At 45.6% G+C, this 15742-nt stretch overlaps 1 protein-coding gene across 1 annotated transcript in view; it reads left to right on the top strand.

The window, feature by feature from the left end:
- Positions 1-15742, top strand: part of LOC306932775 (cyclin-dependent kinase 17-like) — a 60061-nt gene that overhangs the window by 23407 nt on the left and 20912 nt on the right. The window contains exons 3-5 of the mRNA XM_079514696.1: positions 1994-2173; positions 4502-4520; positions 8476-8512. Coding sequence (XP_079370822.1) covers positions 1994-2173; positions 4502-4520; positions 8476-8512 — 236 coding nt within the window. The remainder of the gene's footprint in view (positions 1-1993; positions 2174-4501; positions 4521-8475; positions 8513-15742) is intronic.

Below are 15742 nucleotides of genomic sequence, written 5' to 3'. Positions count from 1 at the left end.
GGGCAAATATCATTACTTTTAACTTTTTACTCCACTACAATATTTAAAAACTTTAGTTACTAGTTATTTTTGCAGATTTGTATTCATATTACCAGTAAGACGCCCTGAGGCGCAACTGTAGAGTTGAAGATCTATCATCTATCATTCTGGAGATCAATCATTCTGTGAGCTGGTCGAGTCATCATTGTGATGTCAGAACAGCATCGTGATGTCAGAACAGGCCAGCTCCATATATGGAGGTCTAGGGGTTTGATGAGGTCAGATCAACATATGGAATGAATTCTGTACTTGCCATATATGGAGCGTATCACGAGACATGACTGACTGACTGACGGGAGATGCAGGTTTTCATAGTAAACTTGTAACAGAGTATTTATATTGTGGTATTGCTACTTTGTAAAATATGCAGTATTACTGCGGACATTCTAGCCACTGAGATGGTCTCTGTTGGGGTGGAAACCTCATATGATTACTTTTTTGAGTGGTGTAAACCACTCCTACGACTGGCTTTGTTAGTTTACGTGTCTGTCTGTCTGTCTGTGCCAAAGAAATGAGCATGGTTGCTACGGTCACCCAGTTCACACGGGTGTGATTTCATTACGTCAGACATTACGTCAGACCACAGCTGATCAGTCTATATAAGACCTTACACCACTCAGTTCACACGGGTGTGATTTTTATTTCTTTACTTTTGATACTTTTAAATTAAAAAATTGCAAAAGTAGCAAATTGATAAGCTCAAGCCGACAAGCAGATCTGTGACTTTTGATGCTTTTGTGTGACACTGTATTATGTTCAGATATGGAGATGATTGGTTTCTGCCTGACAGCAACGATATATATATTAATAAATTGGCCCAGTGGCTGCTGAGTACAGGACCCACTCGCCCAGTATATATTGCATCCATGAAACTCGTGTGCTGTTCAAGTCACCTGTTCCGAAATGCCACTGTATAGTACAGTTTTACCACGACGTGCTCAGGGCTACCTTAAACGTTAGGGGGTTAGCTAGCTAACTACGTAATGTAAACTGACTGGCTTCAAGCGGTCACATGTCACTTCCACCCACCCTGAATGTACTGTAGGGCTGGCCAGTGAACATTGGCCAGGCGTGGTTATAGGATAATATGTCCATGTGAACAGCATCCATGCATTCCCGTTCATTCCCTCACCTGGCTGCAGTCCTGTTTCTGCTACTTTTTCATATGCATGCACTGCTGCATGCCTGCTGCTCGTTCACAAATCATTTGTTCATTTGCTTTGCATGTTCTTTCTGCTCACACTGCAACTGCACCCATTTCCTAAAACTAGCACTCATTATGCACCGTTATGGCACACTCGTATACCTCGTTGTATGGCCGTGGCGCTTGCTTAAATTAACAGATTTTCAACCAAAATAACGTGATGTTTTTGGTGGGAAATTAGTTATTCTTGGCAGGTGACGCAGAGTCACATGGCAACGCTTAAATTGGACTTCACTGTTTCCTCTACACTCACATGCTTCTACTGCCAACATAATGTGTCCTCTTCCTTGTTCCATTACTAATGTTACTCATATACTACTGCTACTGTGTTTCCTTCATTTGTTTGGTGTCTTTGTGACCTTCTTCTTCTTCTTCTTCTTCTTCTTCTTCTTCTTCTTCTTCTTCTTTTTCTTTTTCTTCTTCTTCTTCTTCTTTTTCTTTTTCTTCTTTCTCTGCTCCTCCTCTGCTTCCAATTCCTGGCCCGCCTTTGTTTCTTTTGAGCCCCCCCCCGCTCTCCTCCTCTCCTCTTGCTTTTTCATCTACTCAACCTTCTTGCTGTTCTCCTCTCCCTTTTTTTGACCCCTTTTTTATTCTCTTCCGCTGTCACGTTGAACCCTTCTCTCTTCTCTCTCCCTCCCCTTCTTTTGCTAAATCTCTGATCCCTCCCTCCCACCCTCTCTCCCCCTGCCTCGTCCGTCCACCCGTCCTGTATGTCCGTCTGTCCCTGCGTTGGGTGCCATGGTGGTCCAGAGCCCATGGTGGTGCGTGCCATGGTACATCCCCCCGCCTCCCACAGCGCTCCCTCCTTCCTGCGTCAGTACGCTGGTCACCTGGGCCGCACGGCCGCCCTGCGCAGAGAGGGGCCCGGCGGTGTGGCGGGCCTGGACCGAGACAGACCCTACCTCAACCTGCACAGGACCGGATCCCTCGGTACATGACACGCACATCACGCATGTACACGCACGCGCACATACGCACGCGCACATACGCACGCACGAACACGCACGCACGCACACACACACACACACACACACACACAGACACACGTGCATGATTGCTTGAGCCGTCATGTTGACACAAGAAAGCCTTTCGGCTTATTTCCATTGCGGTCCTCAACACAGCACCTATGAACAGACACACACACACACACACATACACACACACACACACACACACACACACACACTGTTTTGGACATACTGTATAAGGTTTTCACCCGACAGAGACGATTTTTGTAATAATAATACCTCAGATTTATATAGCGCCTTTTTCGAAGTACTCAAAGTCGCTTGACTGTAGAAGCGCATCAGACCACACACGCTTTTCTCAATGTTTCCACCAAACCTCAGTATCTCTGTTGCCATTATTAACACCCTCCATGATAGTTCATATACCTACTGTGTGCAGTACCTACGTATAAAATATTCAGTGCTAAGAGCTCTTTTGTTATCTCACAGTGCATGCATGCATGCGTAAGGAATAACACAGAGGGGTTCAGTGGGTACATCTTCACCCAGAGCAGACAGACCCTGTAAGGAGTGCTGGCGTTGTTGCCATATTTTGAGAAATAAGCAGCCATGGGTCTGTGAAAACTAGCCCAAAAGACGCAGGCTACATGCACTTTAATCATACTTTACATTGGTTTTTTGAAAATAGCTGATCTACTGGCTGTAGATCTGCTATTTTCAAAAAGATCTTGAAAAGGAAAAAGGAAAATATGTGTTTGAAACATTTTTCTGATGGGGGTCGGCGGAGAAATACATTTATTTGGGCGTCCTTGACATGCAAATGTTTGAGGAGATTAAACAATAATAATATATTTAAAAACAAGGAATGATGACTTAGTCATAATGCGTCAGGTGAAACAGGTGCTGTCTCCGTTGTCTCCCTTTTTGTCTTTGTTTTCCCCCCATATTATTATTATTATTATTTTAGTAACGTGTATGTTTCTGTGTGGCAACCTCGCAGCCGTTGCGGTGCAGGCAGCGTTGGCAGATTTCCCCCCCATATTATTATTATTATTATTATTATTATTACTTTTGTAACGTGTATATTTCTGTGTGGCAACCTCGCGGCCGTTGTTTGCGTTTGTTTCCGACGTTCTGTGCGTGGTTCAATGACTGTGTTTTGTTGCTTGCTTGCATGCTTTCCTGTCCATGCAGTTAGCTCATAACATTAGCAGCTGTTGTCGCTTGGAGCTGCGGTCGTACAGTGGCTGCGGTGCGGAAATTGGCCCTTTCGCGGTGCGTGGCTTAGGCAGCATGACGATGATGATGAGTGATGAAGACTGGATCAGACTCCCATTGGCTTAGGCAGCATGATGAAGACTAGGTCGCTTACAATTTCATGGGCTTTCATTAGTCAGGTTTCACCTGACAAAAATGGAAGTAAGCTCAAATCAGCAACTACAACAAGAACCTTCAAACCCTCACCTGCCAATACATGCAACTTTACAGAAAACAAGCCCAAACACGCTTATAGTAAGCAGACATGGCAACACTGAGTGCTGCTGTTGCCACCTGTGGGTGGGGAACTTAAACCATTGCGCTGACGTCATGCACTCTGTGTGTGCATGCGTGCGCTACAGAGACTATAAACGTCCGAACAATATATATATATATATATATATATATATATATATATATACCATATGTGTATATCGTTTTCACTGTTGTGTGTGAACCCATAGTCATAGTGTGTATATTTTATAGCTGTTGAGATATTTGGTATGAATATTGAGGTATGACATTTTGTCCATTTTGTGCAGCCCCAGCATGCGCTGGCACGTGCACCCCTTCCCCGCCCTCCAGTAGCACCTAGACAAAGTTTTTTTTTGAATATGTTCTTTTGGATTTTCTGCCTTTATTGGATAGTACAGATGAGAATGAAAGGAAACGGGGACAGAGACGGGGAGTGACACACAGCAATGGTCAGCGTGCTCGAGAATCGAACCCATGGCCCGCTGCATTTGAGCTATGTGGTATGCTCCTTAACCACTAGGCCACCTGTGCCCCTAGAATGTTTTGTATCCTGCAGGAAGTCTTGTACGTGTGTGGGGGAGGGGAGAGGGGGGGGCTTTTGGTCTATTTCCTCAATATCAACTTCTATGCTTCTGAAAGGATGCAACCCAGACTATAATGATCTCGGTCACTTAACCCGCACGTGCACACACACACACACACACACACACACACACACACACACACACACACTCTCACACGCTCGCGCAACACATACTCACACTTTCCTGTGTTCCAGCCGCAGTGTGTAATGGAAGGTGTGGTGGTGCATGGCGGGACATATAGATCAGTAATCTCATTCTGTGCTGCTGTGAGAAAGGCTGCTGTGAGAAAGGCTTATATCAGCAGCAGCAGTAAATGCATGTACATTAACAGTACCGTACCGTACAGTACAGTACAGTATGGAGGGATGGGAGGAGGAATACAGCAGAGGAGTGCTAATGTAAAGCAGTGGTTCTGAAAGTGGGGCACACTGGCTGGCACAGGGTTCCTGCATGGGGGTCCCCAGTAAAATGCTTAATATTGGGGTTGTCCTATATCTGCCTATACTCCAAATCAAATGAACGGAATCAGATCTGGAGGAAAAAAAAACGGGATAGGGACACCCCTACTAGTGTCACAATCACTTGAAGCACTTCATCCATGCTTTATACATTACGTTGGCTATTCAAGAACAGCAGATATACAAGCTCACAGGATAGATGCAGCAGAGGAGTGGTGTAAATGATGGAGGGATGGGTTGGAGGAGTGCATCCTCCTCCTCCTCACAGGATAGATGCAGCAGAGGAGTGGTGTAAAGGATGGAGGGATGGGTTGGAGGAGTGCATCCTCTTCCTTCTCACAGGATAGATGCAGCAGAGGAGTGGTGTAAAGGATGGAGGGATGGGTTGGAGGAGTGCATCCTCTTCCTTCTCACAGGATAGATGCAGCAGAGGAGTGGTGTAAAGGATGGAGGGATGGGTTGGACGAGTGCATCCTCCTCCTCACAGGATAGATGCAGCAGAGGAGTGGTGTAAACTAAAGGATGGAGGGATGGGTTGGAGGAGTGCATCCTCCTCCTCCTCACAGGATAGATGCAGCAGAGGAGTGGTGTAAAGGATGGAGGGATGGGTTGGACGAGTGCATCCTCCTCCTTCTCACAGGATAGATGCAGCAGAGGAGTGGTGTAAAGGATGGAGGGATGGGTTGGACGAGTGCATCCTCCTCCTTCTCACAGGATAGATGCAGCAGAGGAGTGGTGTAAAGGATGGAGGGATGGGTTGGACGAGTGCATCCTCCTCCTTCTCACAGGATAGATGCAGCAGAGGAGTGGTGTAAATCAGGGGTGGGCAACTGGCGGCCCGGGGGCCACATGCGGCCCCCACCTTCACTTAATGTGGCCCTCAGGTTAATGTCAGAATACTGATATAATATTGGTTTCAGCTGTTTACAATTCCACAACATGCAATCATGACCCGCTGTTATTACTTCAGTCTAAATTAGTAGCTCATTGCTTCAACACAAGTATAATTAAAGGCATTTGAAATTACATAAAAATGTTAATTTTCAGGATTCCAATTCAAAAATAGCAACAAATAATTCAACATTTCAATTCGAATATAGCAAAAAATAGCCGATCTACAAGCTCAAAACATGTCGCAGCGCGACGCGTTTTGAGCTTGTAGATCGGCTATTTTTGCGACGACAGTAATATATGGCCCTAGGGAGTGAGTGTGGAAATATAGCGGCCCTCTCCATCGTCAAAGTTGCCCACCCCTGGTGTAAATGATGGAGGGATGGGTTGGACGAGTGCATCCTCCTCCTTCGAGCAATAAACAGAGGATGGAAGCAGATAGCATAACAATGTGTTAGCATGGCTAATGTCGCTCCCAGTGGGAGCGGCATTAGCTTGTGTCTTTGCGTCCCCCAGACACCATGGGTTCATTGAACTACACACAGCACTAAATCCCTAAACCCTCTGGGTTCACTTATAACCAAATTGGTTCCATTGCACTCTCCCGGAGTTAAACGTACACTATGGACTTGACTGTGTGTAGAGGATATAATAATGCAGAGCACTCCTACCAGGCAGGCACAGAGAGCTTTCCCTGATAAGAAAGTCTTGTTACCAGCAGCGGCTTACAGCCCAGCCACCAGTCTGGGCCGGCTGGGAATGTATGTGGCCACCATAAAGCTGCAACGCAAGACTGGGAATGGAGTCTGAGGCTTATAGTGGTACTACCAACCAGAGACTGGGAATGGGAATGGAGTCTAGGGCTTATAGTGGTACCAACCAGAGACTGGGAATGGGAATGGAGTCTAGGGCTTATAGTGGTACCAACCAGAGACTGGGAATGGAGTCTAGGGCCTATAGTGGTACCAACCAGAGACTGGGAATGGAGTCTAGGGCTTATAGTGGTACCAACCAGAGACTGGGAATGGAGTCTAGGGCTTATAGTGGTACCAACCAGAGACTGGGAATGGGAATGGAGTCTAGGGCTTATAGTGGTACCAACCAGAGACTGGGAATGGAGTCTAGGGCTTATAGTGGTACCAACCAGAGACTGGGAATGGAGTCTAGGGCTTATACTGGTACCAACCAGAGACTGGGAATGGAGTCTAGGGCTTATAGTGGTACCAACCAGAGACTGGGAATGGAGTCTAGGGCTTATAGTGGTACCAACCAGAGACTGGGAATGGGAATGGAGTCTAGGGCTTATAGTGGTACAGTACCAACCAGAGATTTCGCAGACTGGGAGTACAACAAGAGAGCGGACTTCTTGTGACTTCTCTAGCCCACAGGGAGGTGTGGAGTGGGTGGATGGAGGTCCTGAAATCCTGTCTGTCTCCTGTGAGGTTTAGCAGAGAGGCACTGGAAACGTTGTTGCTGTTCTATTATTAAAACAACGATAAGATGTTGTTTGAAGTGTTGGGGAGGCGTTGTGTGTGTGTGTGTGTGTGTGTGTGTGTGTGTGTGTGTGTGTGTGTGTGTGTGTGTGTGTGTGTGTGTGTGTGTGTGTGTGTGTGTGTGTGTGTGTGTGTGTGTGTGTGTGTGTGTGTGTGTGTGTGTGTGTGTGTGTGTGTGTGTGTGTGTGTGTGTGTGTGTGTGTGTGTGTGTGTGTCATGCATGATGTAGGGGTGTGTGTGTGTGTGCGTCATGCATGATGTAGGGGTGTGTGTGTGTGTGTGTCATGCATGATGTAGGGGTGTGTGTGTGTGTGTGCGTCATGCATGATGTAGGGGTGTGTGTGTGTGTGTGCGTCATGCATGATGTAGGGGTGTGTGTGTGTGTGTGCGTCATGCATGATGTAGGGGTGTGTGTGTGTGTGTGTGTGTGTGCGTCATGCATGATGTAGGGGTGTGTGTGAGAGTGCGTCATGCATGATGTAGGGGTGTGTGTGTGTGTGTGTGTGTGTGTGTGTGTGCGTCGTGCATGATGTAGGGGTGTGTGAGAGTGCGTCATGCATGATGTAGGGGTGTGTGTGTGTGTGTGTGAGAGAGTGCGTCGTGCATGATGTAGGGGTGTTTGTGTGTGTGTGTGTGCGTCGTGCATGATGTAGGGGTGTTTGTGTGTGTGTGTGTGCGTCGTGCATGATGTAGGTGTGTGTGCGTGTGTGTGGGAGAGTGCGTTGTGTGTGTGTGTGCGTGTGCGTTGTGTGTGTCGCTGACTCACTGTATGGCCACTCGCTCGGCAGTCGGACCACGTTGTCCCACTAATGGAGCGACATGATGATGCAATCCCTCGTTCCTGCTGCACTAAAAGAGATTAGCTCCTCGCTGTCTCTCTCTCTCTCTCTCTCTCTCTCTTTCCCCTCCCTTGTACTCGCTCGATCTCACATGCATGCACGCACGGCGCACGTGCGCACACACACGCACACACACACACTCTCTGTCCCTCTCTCTCTCGCTCTCTTTCTAAGAGTTTCTAATGAAATACACTCTTCATCTATGTAAGTGGGTCTGTCTGGGGGGGGGGGGGGGGGGGGGGGGTTATGCCAGAGGTGTGTGGCTAATGGCTCAAGCGACAGAGCTTTAACATCAATGTCATCCATCTTTTGGAAGTTCGGGCCAACGCCCCACTACTGACATCACTCTACTTACAGTATGGGAAGACTAGCATCAGCTCATCTCTCTCTCTCTCTCTCTGTCTCTCTGTCTCTCTGTCTCTCTGTCTCTCTCTCTCTCTCTCTCTGTGTCTCTCTCTGTGTCTCTCTCTGTGTCTCTGCCTCTCAGATGGCTTCGAATCAATATTAAAACTTTTGCCAACATTGTATGACGAATAATTACACAGGGTTATTATGTGGTAAATCAACCTAATTGATTTAGTCAATTATACATTTGGTCTTGTGGATGTATTGATATAAAACATGTATTGAATACTTACATCAAACGCCTCACGCTGCAGAAACAGGAGCTCCTTCCCTATGGGCCACATGGTTTGGCAAAGCTTACATGAGCAAGATTCAGTTGGTTGTTGGTTCTACTTCTAAATATTGGTTTTCAATATATTTTTGGTTCATTGCTCTATAGCGTCACACTATACTAGCCTAGTAGCTAGTAGCTAGCCTGCCCCCTTGCTTTCTTTATTATTATTTAAAAGAATTATCCCACATTTTTGTAATAGCCCTGCATTTTGTTCACACGGTGTCAATTGTCTAATGTAATCCTGGGCGCTACACTCCCTCTGCCAACCTGGGGCATACCCCCTTGCTTTCATGTCTATGTCTCTCTCTCTCTCTCTCTTTCTTATGCTTTCTTTTTTCTCTCTGGCTCTCTCTCTGTCTCTGTGTCTCTTTCTGTCTGTCTTTGACTCTTGATGTGTGTAGGCTACTTCCAGTATGGAGGATTATTGCGCTGTGCTGTCTGTCTCACTGTAAAAGCAGGTTGTGGTGAGAGAAGACGGCTGTCTCTGCTTCTGGTGGACACCCCTCTGTCTCTCTCTCTGCCTCTGTCTGCCATTGTTTTGAACATATAATTATATTATTATATATAATTTAATATAAGCTATAGTCATACATACATATACATTCTTAAGGAGTTTGATTTGCGGATTGAAGATATGATGATTGGAGCTTTCATATCCCGTCATGAAGCAAACACAATATATACGTGTGCGTGCGTGCGTGCGTGCGTGCGTGCGTGCGTGCGTGCGTGTAAATCTATAGGCAGATATATAAATTTAGATGGATATATAAATATAGTGATATAGATATGCATGCAAACACACTCAGGTCTTGTAGCTCGGGGCCTCTGGTCCCAGTAATTATTGAGTAATGAGATTCCTCAGATGCAGATAAAAGGTTTAGAAGTAATTACTGGAGCCTAGGCGCCGTGTGTGTGTGTGTGTGTGTGTGTGTGTGTGTGTGTGTGTGTGTGTGTGTGTGTGTGTGTGTGTGTGTGTGTGTGTGTGTGTGTGTGTGTGTGTGTGTGTGTGTGTGTGTGTGTGTGTGTGTGTGTGTGTGTGTGTGTGTGTGTGTGTGTGTGTGTGTGTGTGTGTGTGTGTTCCTCAGGGATCTTATTTCATTTTCTGTCACAGTGTTATGCTCACAACACTGTGACGCACTGTGTGCTTGTAGATCTGCAGCTTATCACAAAATGCTCATTTCCATTGTGGCCTGTCTGAGTCCTATCTGATTGCATTAAACAACGTTAAACTCACTTTGCCACTCTATTTGATGCTCACTTTTAACTTTTCAACTCGCATCTATTTCAACGTGCTAGAGAAATAAGACATCAAAGAAAAACATAGTGAAAGGAACCTGTTACAACTGGACTAATAGATGGTTAGGTCTGTTACAACTGGACTAATAGATGGTTAGGTCTGTTACAACTGGACTAATAGATGGTTAGGTCTGTTACAACTGGACTAATAGATGGTTAGGTCTGTTACAACTGGACTAATAGATGGTTAGGTCTGTTACAACTGGACTAATAGATGGTTAGGTCTGTTACAACTGGACTAATATATGGTTAGGTCTGTTACAACTGGACTAATAGATGGTTAGGTCTGTTACAACTGGACTAATATATGGTTAGGTCTGTTACAACTGGACTAATATATGGTTAGGTATTTTACAACTGGACTAATAGATGGTTAGGTCTGTTACAACTGGACTAATAGATGGTTAGGTCTGTTACAACTGGACTAATAGATGGTTAGGTCTGTTACAACTGGACTAATAGATGGTTAGGTCCGGCTGCTATTTAGCCAGCTCTTCATGGAGGACGTGAACGTAACAATGGAGCTAATTGACATGCGGTTTGCAGGTAACCCAATCAAGGCAGTCCCTCACTCACTAATCCTGCACTTAATCCAGGCCGCCAGTCTGTGGTCCAGCTGGCTACGTAGCAGGTGTACGTAACGTGGTTGTCAAAAGGCTCTTCCCTCCTCCTGAACTTCACTTATACACATTGCATATCGTCTCTGTCGGGTGGAAACCTCATATGTCCAAAACTGTTACTTTTCAGGATTAAAAAGTAAAAAGTAGGAGATCTGTAAACTCAAACTGTAGATATGCTACTTTTACGAACAATTCAAAAGTTAGAATATGGAGAATGAGGTTTCTGCCTGACAGCGACGATATACAATATATACCAACCTACAGTATTAAACGGGTTGAGCTGACTCTGTACTTTGACCTCTTTTTCCCCTCTCTACACCTCACTTTGCCAAAAATAGCCGATCTACAAGGCTATTTCTTGCTAACTAACTTGAAACTACAGATTCAAGTACACAGTTGTTCCTTACTAGGTTAACTTTGTTAAGGGTCCATCAAGGGTTGGATTAGGGGGGTTAGATCAAATGATTCCCGAGCGTGGCACGGCTGCGGGTCACCGCTCCAAGAGATGGGTCAAATGCGGAGAACAAATCTCGCATACGGCAATGTATGTGACAAATATTAGGACTTTAACCTTTTAATGCACTCCCCAGAATCCTGGGGTTCAAGTGTTTAATTTGAGTTTTCATTCTTCAAAAATGAAGTCTGTCCAAAAAGTCCTTGATTTATTGCACAAGGATCTATTATTACGCCGAAATTTAGCATTACAATACAGTAGCTTGAAGGAGGTTGGAACAAACGACAGCTTTGAGCAGTTTGATTTACACTCTGGCACACAGAGTCTTCTTACTGGTGGCAGGGGTTCCTATTCAGAGAAGAGGGGATGTGAATGAGTCCAAAATTACCTTTGTTGCTTGCAGTGGTGGACAAAAGTACTCAACTCCAGTCAAAGTATACAGTACATACTTCTGGTCAAATATGTGAAGTACAAGTGAAGTACAAGAGTACATGCGTTTAAGTACTAAATCAATTAATAGCAGCTCTACAAGCACGGTCTGTTTTGATCTTGCCTACGTTTTACTATATTTAAAATTGAGAGTTCCCTCAACAGAGCTTTAGGCCTACTGTTTGTAGACACACACACACACACACACACACACACACACACACACACACACACACACACACACACACACACACACACACACACACACACACACACACACCCCTCTCTCTGGAGCTGTTGGCCTGTAGCCTACCCACCATTCTGTCCTTGTTACTGTAAAACATTAAAAAGTAAAGAAATGGAGAAACTAGGTCGAGAGGAGGAGAGGGACATGGATTAAGCGAATACAATTTACAAGTTATGCATTTAGCAGACTCTCTCATCCAGAGCGACTTAACAAGTTAAGCAGACTAAGCATGAGATCTGCTCCGCAAAAGGAATTGTTACGTCAAGTCGAGTGCAAAGAGAACACAGTAGCGCCTCAAAGAAACTACGATAGCAGGCCACACAGTGAACGTATAGCATCTGTCTAAACAACATGCTATCTACAGTAGGTAATATTTGTGGTGAAGAAGAAAAGAAACCTAATGTGAGTAACAAAACGTGAACACAACTAAGGTCCATGTACGTATCTGCATACTAAACCAATAAATCTATTGGAAAAAACTGGAGACAATTCGGGATACGTGGAGAGTGAAGTGCTAGCGGCGGAACAGTCAGAGAGAGTCTGCAGTTCTTCCGACTTCATTTATTCCAGTGTTTTCTTTCAACCAGTGGTCCGGGGACCACCAGTGGTCCGGGGACCACCAGTGGTCCGGGGACCACCAGTGGTCCGGGGACCACCAGTGGTCCGGGGACCACCAGTGGCTGTTTTTGTGTGGCTTTCGGAGGGACTGACAGTAGGCTGACAGGAAATGGGGAGAGAGATGGGGGAAGACATGCAGTAAAGGTTGTCGGGATCGGGAGTCGAGCCCGCGGCACACTGCCAGACTGGATTACCAGCTAAGGTGCCTGGACCATTGAGCCATGGCCCAGGCCCCACCAGTGGCTTTTGAGGGGGTTCCAAACGGTCCCCAGCTAAATGATGGAGAGCTACCAAATGGACATCTGCATTACTCACATCTGCATTACTTAATAATTTACAAGAAGTATGCACATTTAGAACATTTAGAATAATTGTTATTTTGATCAACATTTGCCTGTTATCTCTCCTATGGTATCACACCAATACAGCTTGGAATTGTCGACAAAATCTTATCCAACGATTACAAAAAGCGAGGCTAAATCTCATGAAATGGTGGTCCGTGGCTCAAATGCCAAATAAATAACATGCCTTGATGTGAAAAGGGTTGAAAACCACTGGTTTATTCCACAGTTTGAGAGCCAGGCGGGAGAAGAAGACTAGAATATGAGGATACAATATGTTTGGGTCAGTGCATGTGTGGGCAGTCACGACTAGAGCCTCACGACTAGGTAGGAGTGAATCCATCTAGCAGCTTCTGATTAAACCAGAGACAGGGAGGTATAGGAACTAGGAAGGCAGTAATGAAGGGTGGAGGGATGAGAGGAGAGGAGAGGAGAGCTGTCGTACTTGAATTGACACACAATCAAAGGCTTTTAAACAGCCTGCAACGTCAAGACTGCAGCACACCGCCAATGTCAGCATGTACCTAACTACTGTACCGTATATGCACTCTAAATGCCCATTACCATTATCCATATGCCTTTAATGAACTGTGTGTGTGTGTGTGTGTGTGTGGGGCTATTTTTATTTATTTTTTATTTTTTATTTTTTTTGCGCCGGGTCCGTATATATGGGACCCGGCGCTAGGGGGGTGTTATTTGCCAGGTCCATATATATACAGACCCCAATGTATACTCCGTCTATATAATGGTTGAGCCCCATGGCAGCTTTTAACATTGGTCCGGTTGCTATGGCAACTCCCCACCACTCCAGCTATGGGATTGAAAATATCATCACCGTGTAAAGCAGTTGAAAGGAGATTTTTCAAACGTTCATAAATCGTAATCCAGGAGAGCTGTCCTTGGTGGATCTTCTGCCATCTAAATTTCGGATTTAATTTGTGCCTTTGTACCGCGATGCTCCCGCCATGTAAAAGCTTCTAACGAAAGGTAAACAGTGTGTGCTTGTGCCAATGATACTAAAGTGTGTGTATAGTGAGTGTGTGTGTGGGGGGCAGGGGGGCGGGCAAACTCCGATTCTTAAAGTGAACGCGTATGGTGGCATTGGGAACTTCATAAATGCTAACTTCTAGCCGGCAATACAATAATTAACCTGTTTTCCTACTCTTTCCCATTGCTCTCACTCCTCTCCTCTTACGGAATACTATTCCAAATGGAGCGTGGACACTATAGGGAAGGGACGATAATTGTTATCGCGGATATTTGAATTTATTGTGAACTTGGCCTCCGTGACTCCGTCATGCAGTACCACTGACTTACAGTAAACCCTCCTGTAAAGAGCGCATTTGGCTTATTTTGGCTCTTATTACACTCCACACAAATTGAGTTGCCAACTAGAAAAAGTGCCCTTCTGGGCACAGGTCTCCACCAGGAGGATAGGATTGTGTGTGATGTTGGCAAAATGTTTAGGAGTAATATAAACGTGTGTGTGTGTGTGTGTGTGTGTGTGTGTGTGTGTGTGTGTGTGTGTGTGTGTGTGTGTGTGTGTGTGTGTGTGTGTGTGTGTGTGTGTGTGTGTGTGTGTGTGTGTGTGTGACGCAACTTGGCCTGTTGTAGCGCCACCATGAGGCTGATTTGAAAACTGTCAAGTGGCATTTCTTCCTCAGCCTAGTAGTGGGAATAGGCATGCACAGTTTCACCGCAATCGGACGCTGCGTTGAGGAGTTGTGGCGATTTGTACAAAACGGGGCTACCTCCTGAAAACTTTAGAAGCCAATCGTAGCCAATCAGGATGGATAATTATGAGAAATCAAACAAATCACATGATCACATGACTATGGAGAGCATGTGTACCGATTTGCGTGAAATTTGGATAAAATCTGAGTAATATTAGAAAATGTGTTTTACATATGTCGCCTCCTGGTGGCGCTATAAAGAGCAGGTGGGAAAAATTCCAGGCAAAGGTATTTCCTTGGCCTCTAGGGAGTGTGCATACCATGGTTTTACACAGATCGGTGCAGTTATAGGTAAAAACAGAAATCGGCCAGTTATAGCGCCACCATGAGGCTGAGTTGAAAATATTCAAGTGGCATTTCTTCCTCGACCCTAGTGGGAATGTGTGTGCAAAATTTCACGGAAATCACACCATGTGTTCATGATTTGCAGCATTTTGTTGAAACGGAGCACTCCTGCGAACTTTGGAAGCCAATCTTAGCCAATCAGGATGGAGTCTGAAAAATCTGAAAGACCCGTTTCGTTGAATGGCTCTAGAGAGACTGTGTACCAATTTGCGTAATGTTTGGACAAAATCTGTAGGTGTACTGTCAAACATTAGTTTTGCACAAAGCGGCCTCCTGGTGGCGCTATTACAGGCAATGTGAAATCTTTGGGGCAGAGGTTCAGCTCTGGCATTCAGGGAGTGTGTGTGCAGAGTATGGCTGCGATCAAGCCAACGTGCCAGAGATTAGCTGTTCACAGACGGACGGACACACGGACGGACGGACACACGGACGGACGGACGGAGTGGCAAAACATACTCTCTCCCCATGCCTTCGGCCTGGTGGAGACAAAAGGGCAGATCTACAAGCTCACCACGCTGTCCACCTGACAGACGGTATACTCATGGTTTGTCCGTCCATCTGTCTGTCTCTGTGTTTTCATGCACATGAAAGTTTAATACTTGCGGTGAAACTTGACATGCAGGGTGACTGAGACGATCAGGTTTATCTCACTGCAGCATCTATGCAAACTAAAGTCTATTTAAATAGGCCTGTGTGTGAATAACACCCTCTCTATGAGACTGAAGTCTGTAGCAAGAGTGTGTTCTTCTGCATAATGTGTGTGTATGCTATGCAGGTGTGTCAAAAAACACCAGCATGTGTGCAACATAATGCTGTTTGTGTGCAGGTGTGTCAGAAAACACCAGCACGTGTGTGTGTGTGTGTGTGTGTGTGTGTGTGTGTGTGTGTGTGGTGTGTGTGTGTGTGTGTGTGTGTGTGTGTGTGTGTGTGTGTGTGTGTGTGTGTGTGTGTGTGTGTGTGTGTGTGTGTGTGTGTGTGTGTGTGTGTGTGTG

This window comes from Electrona antarctica (assembly GCF_951216825.1).
Source record: "Electrona antarctica genome assembly, chromosome: 2".
Lineage (NCBI taxonomy): Eukaryota > Metazoa > Chordata > Actinopteri > Myctophiformes > Myctophidae > Electrona > Electrona antarctica.
Note: the sequence above shows the minus strand (reverse complement) of the source record. Positions and strands in the feature narration are given on the sequence as shown.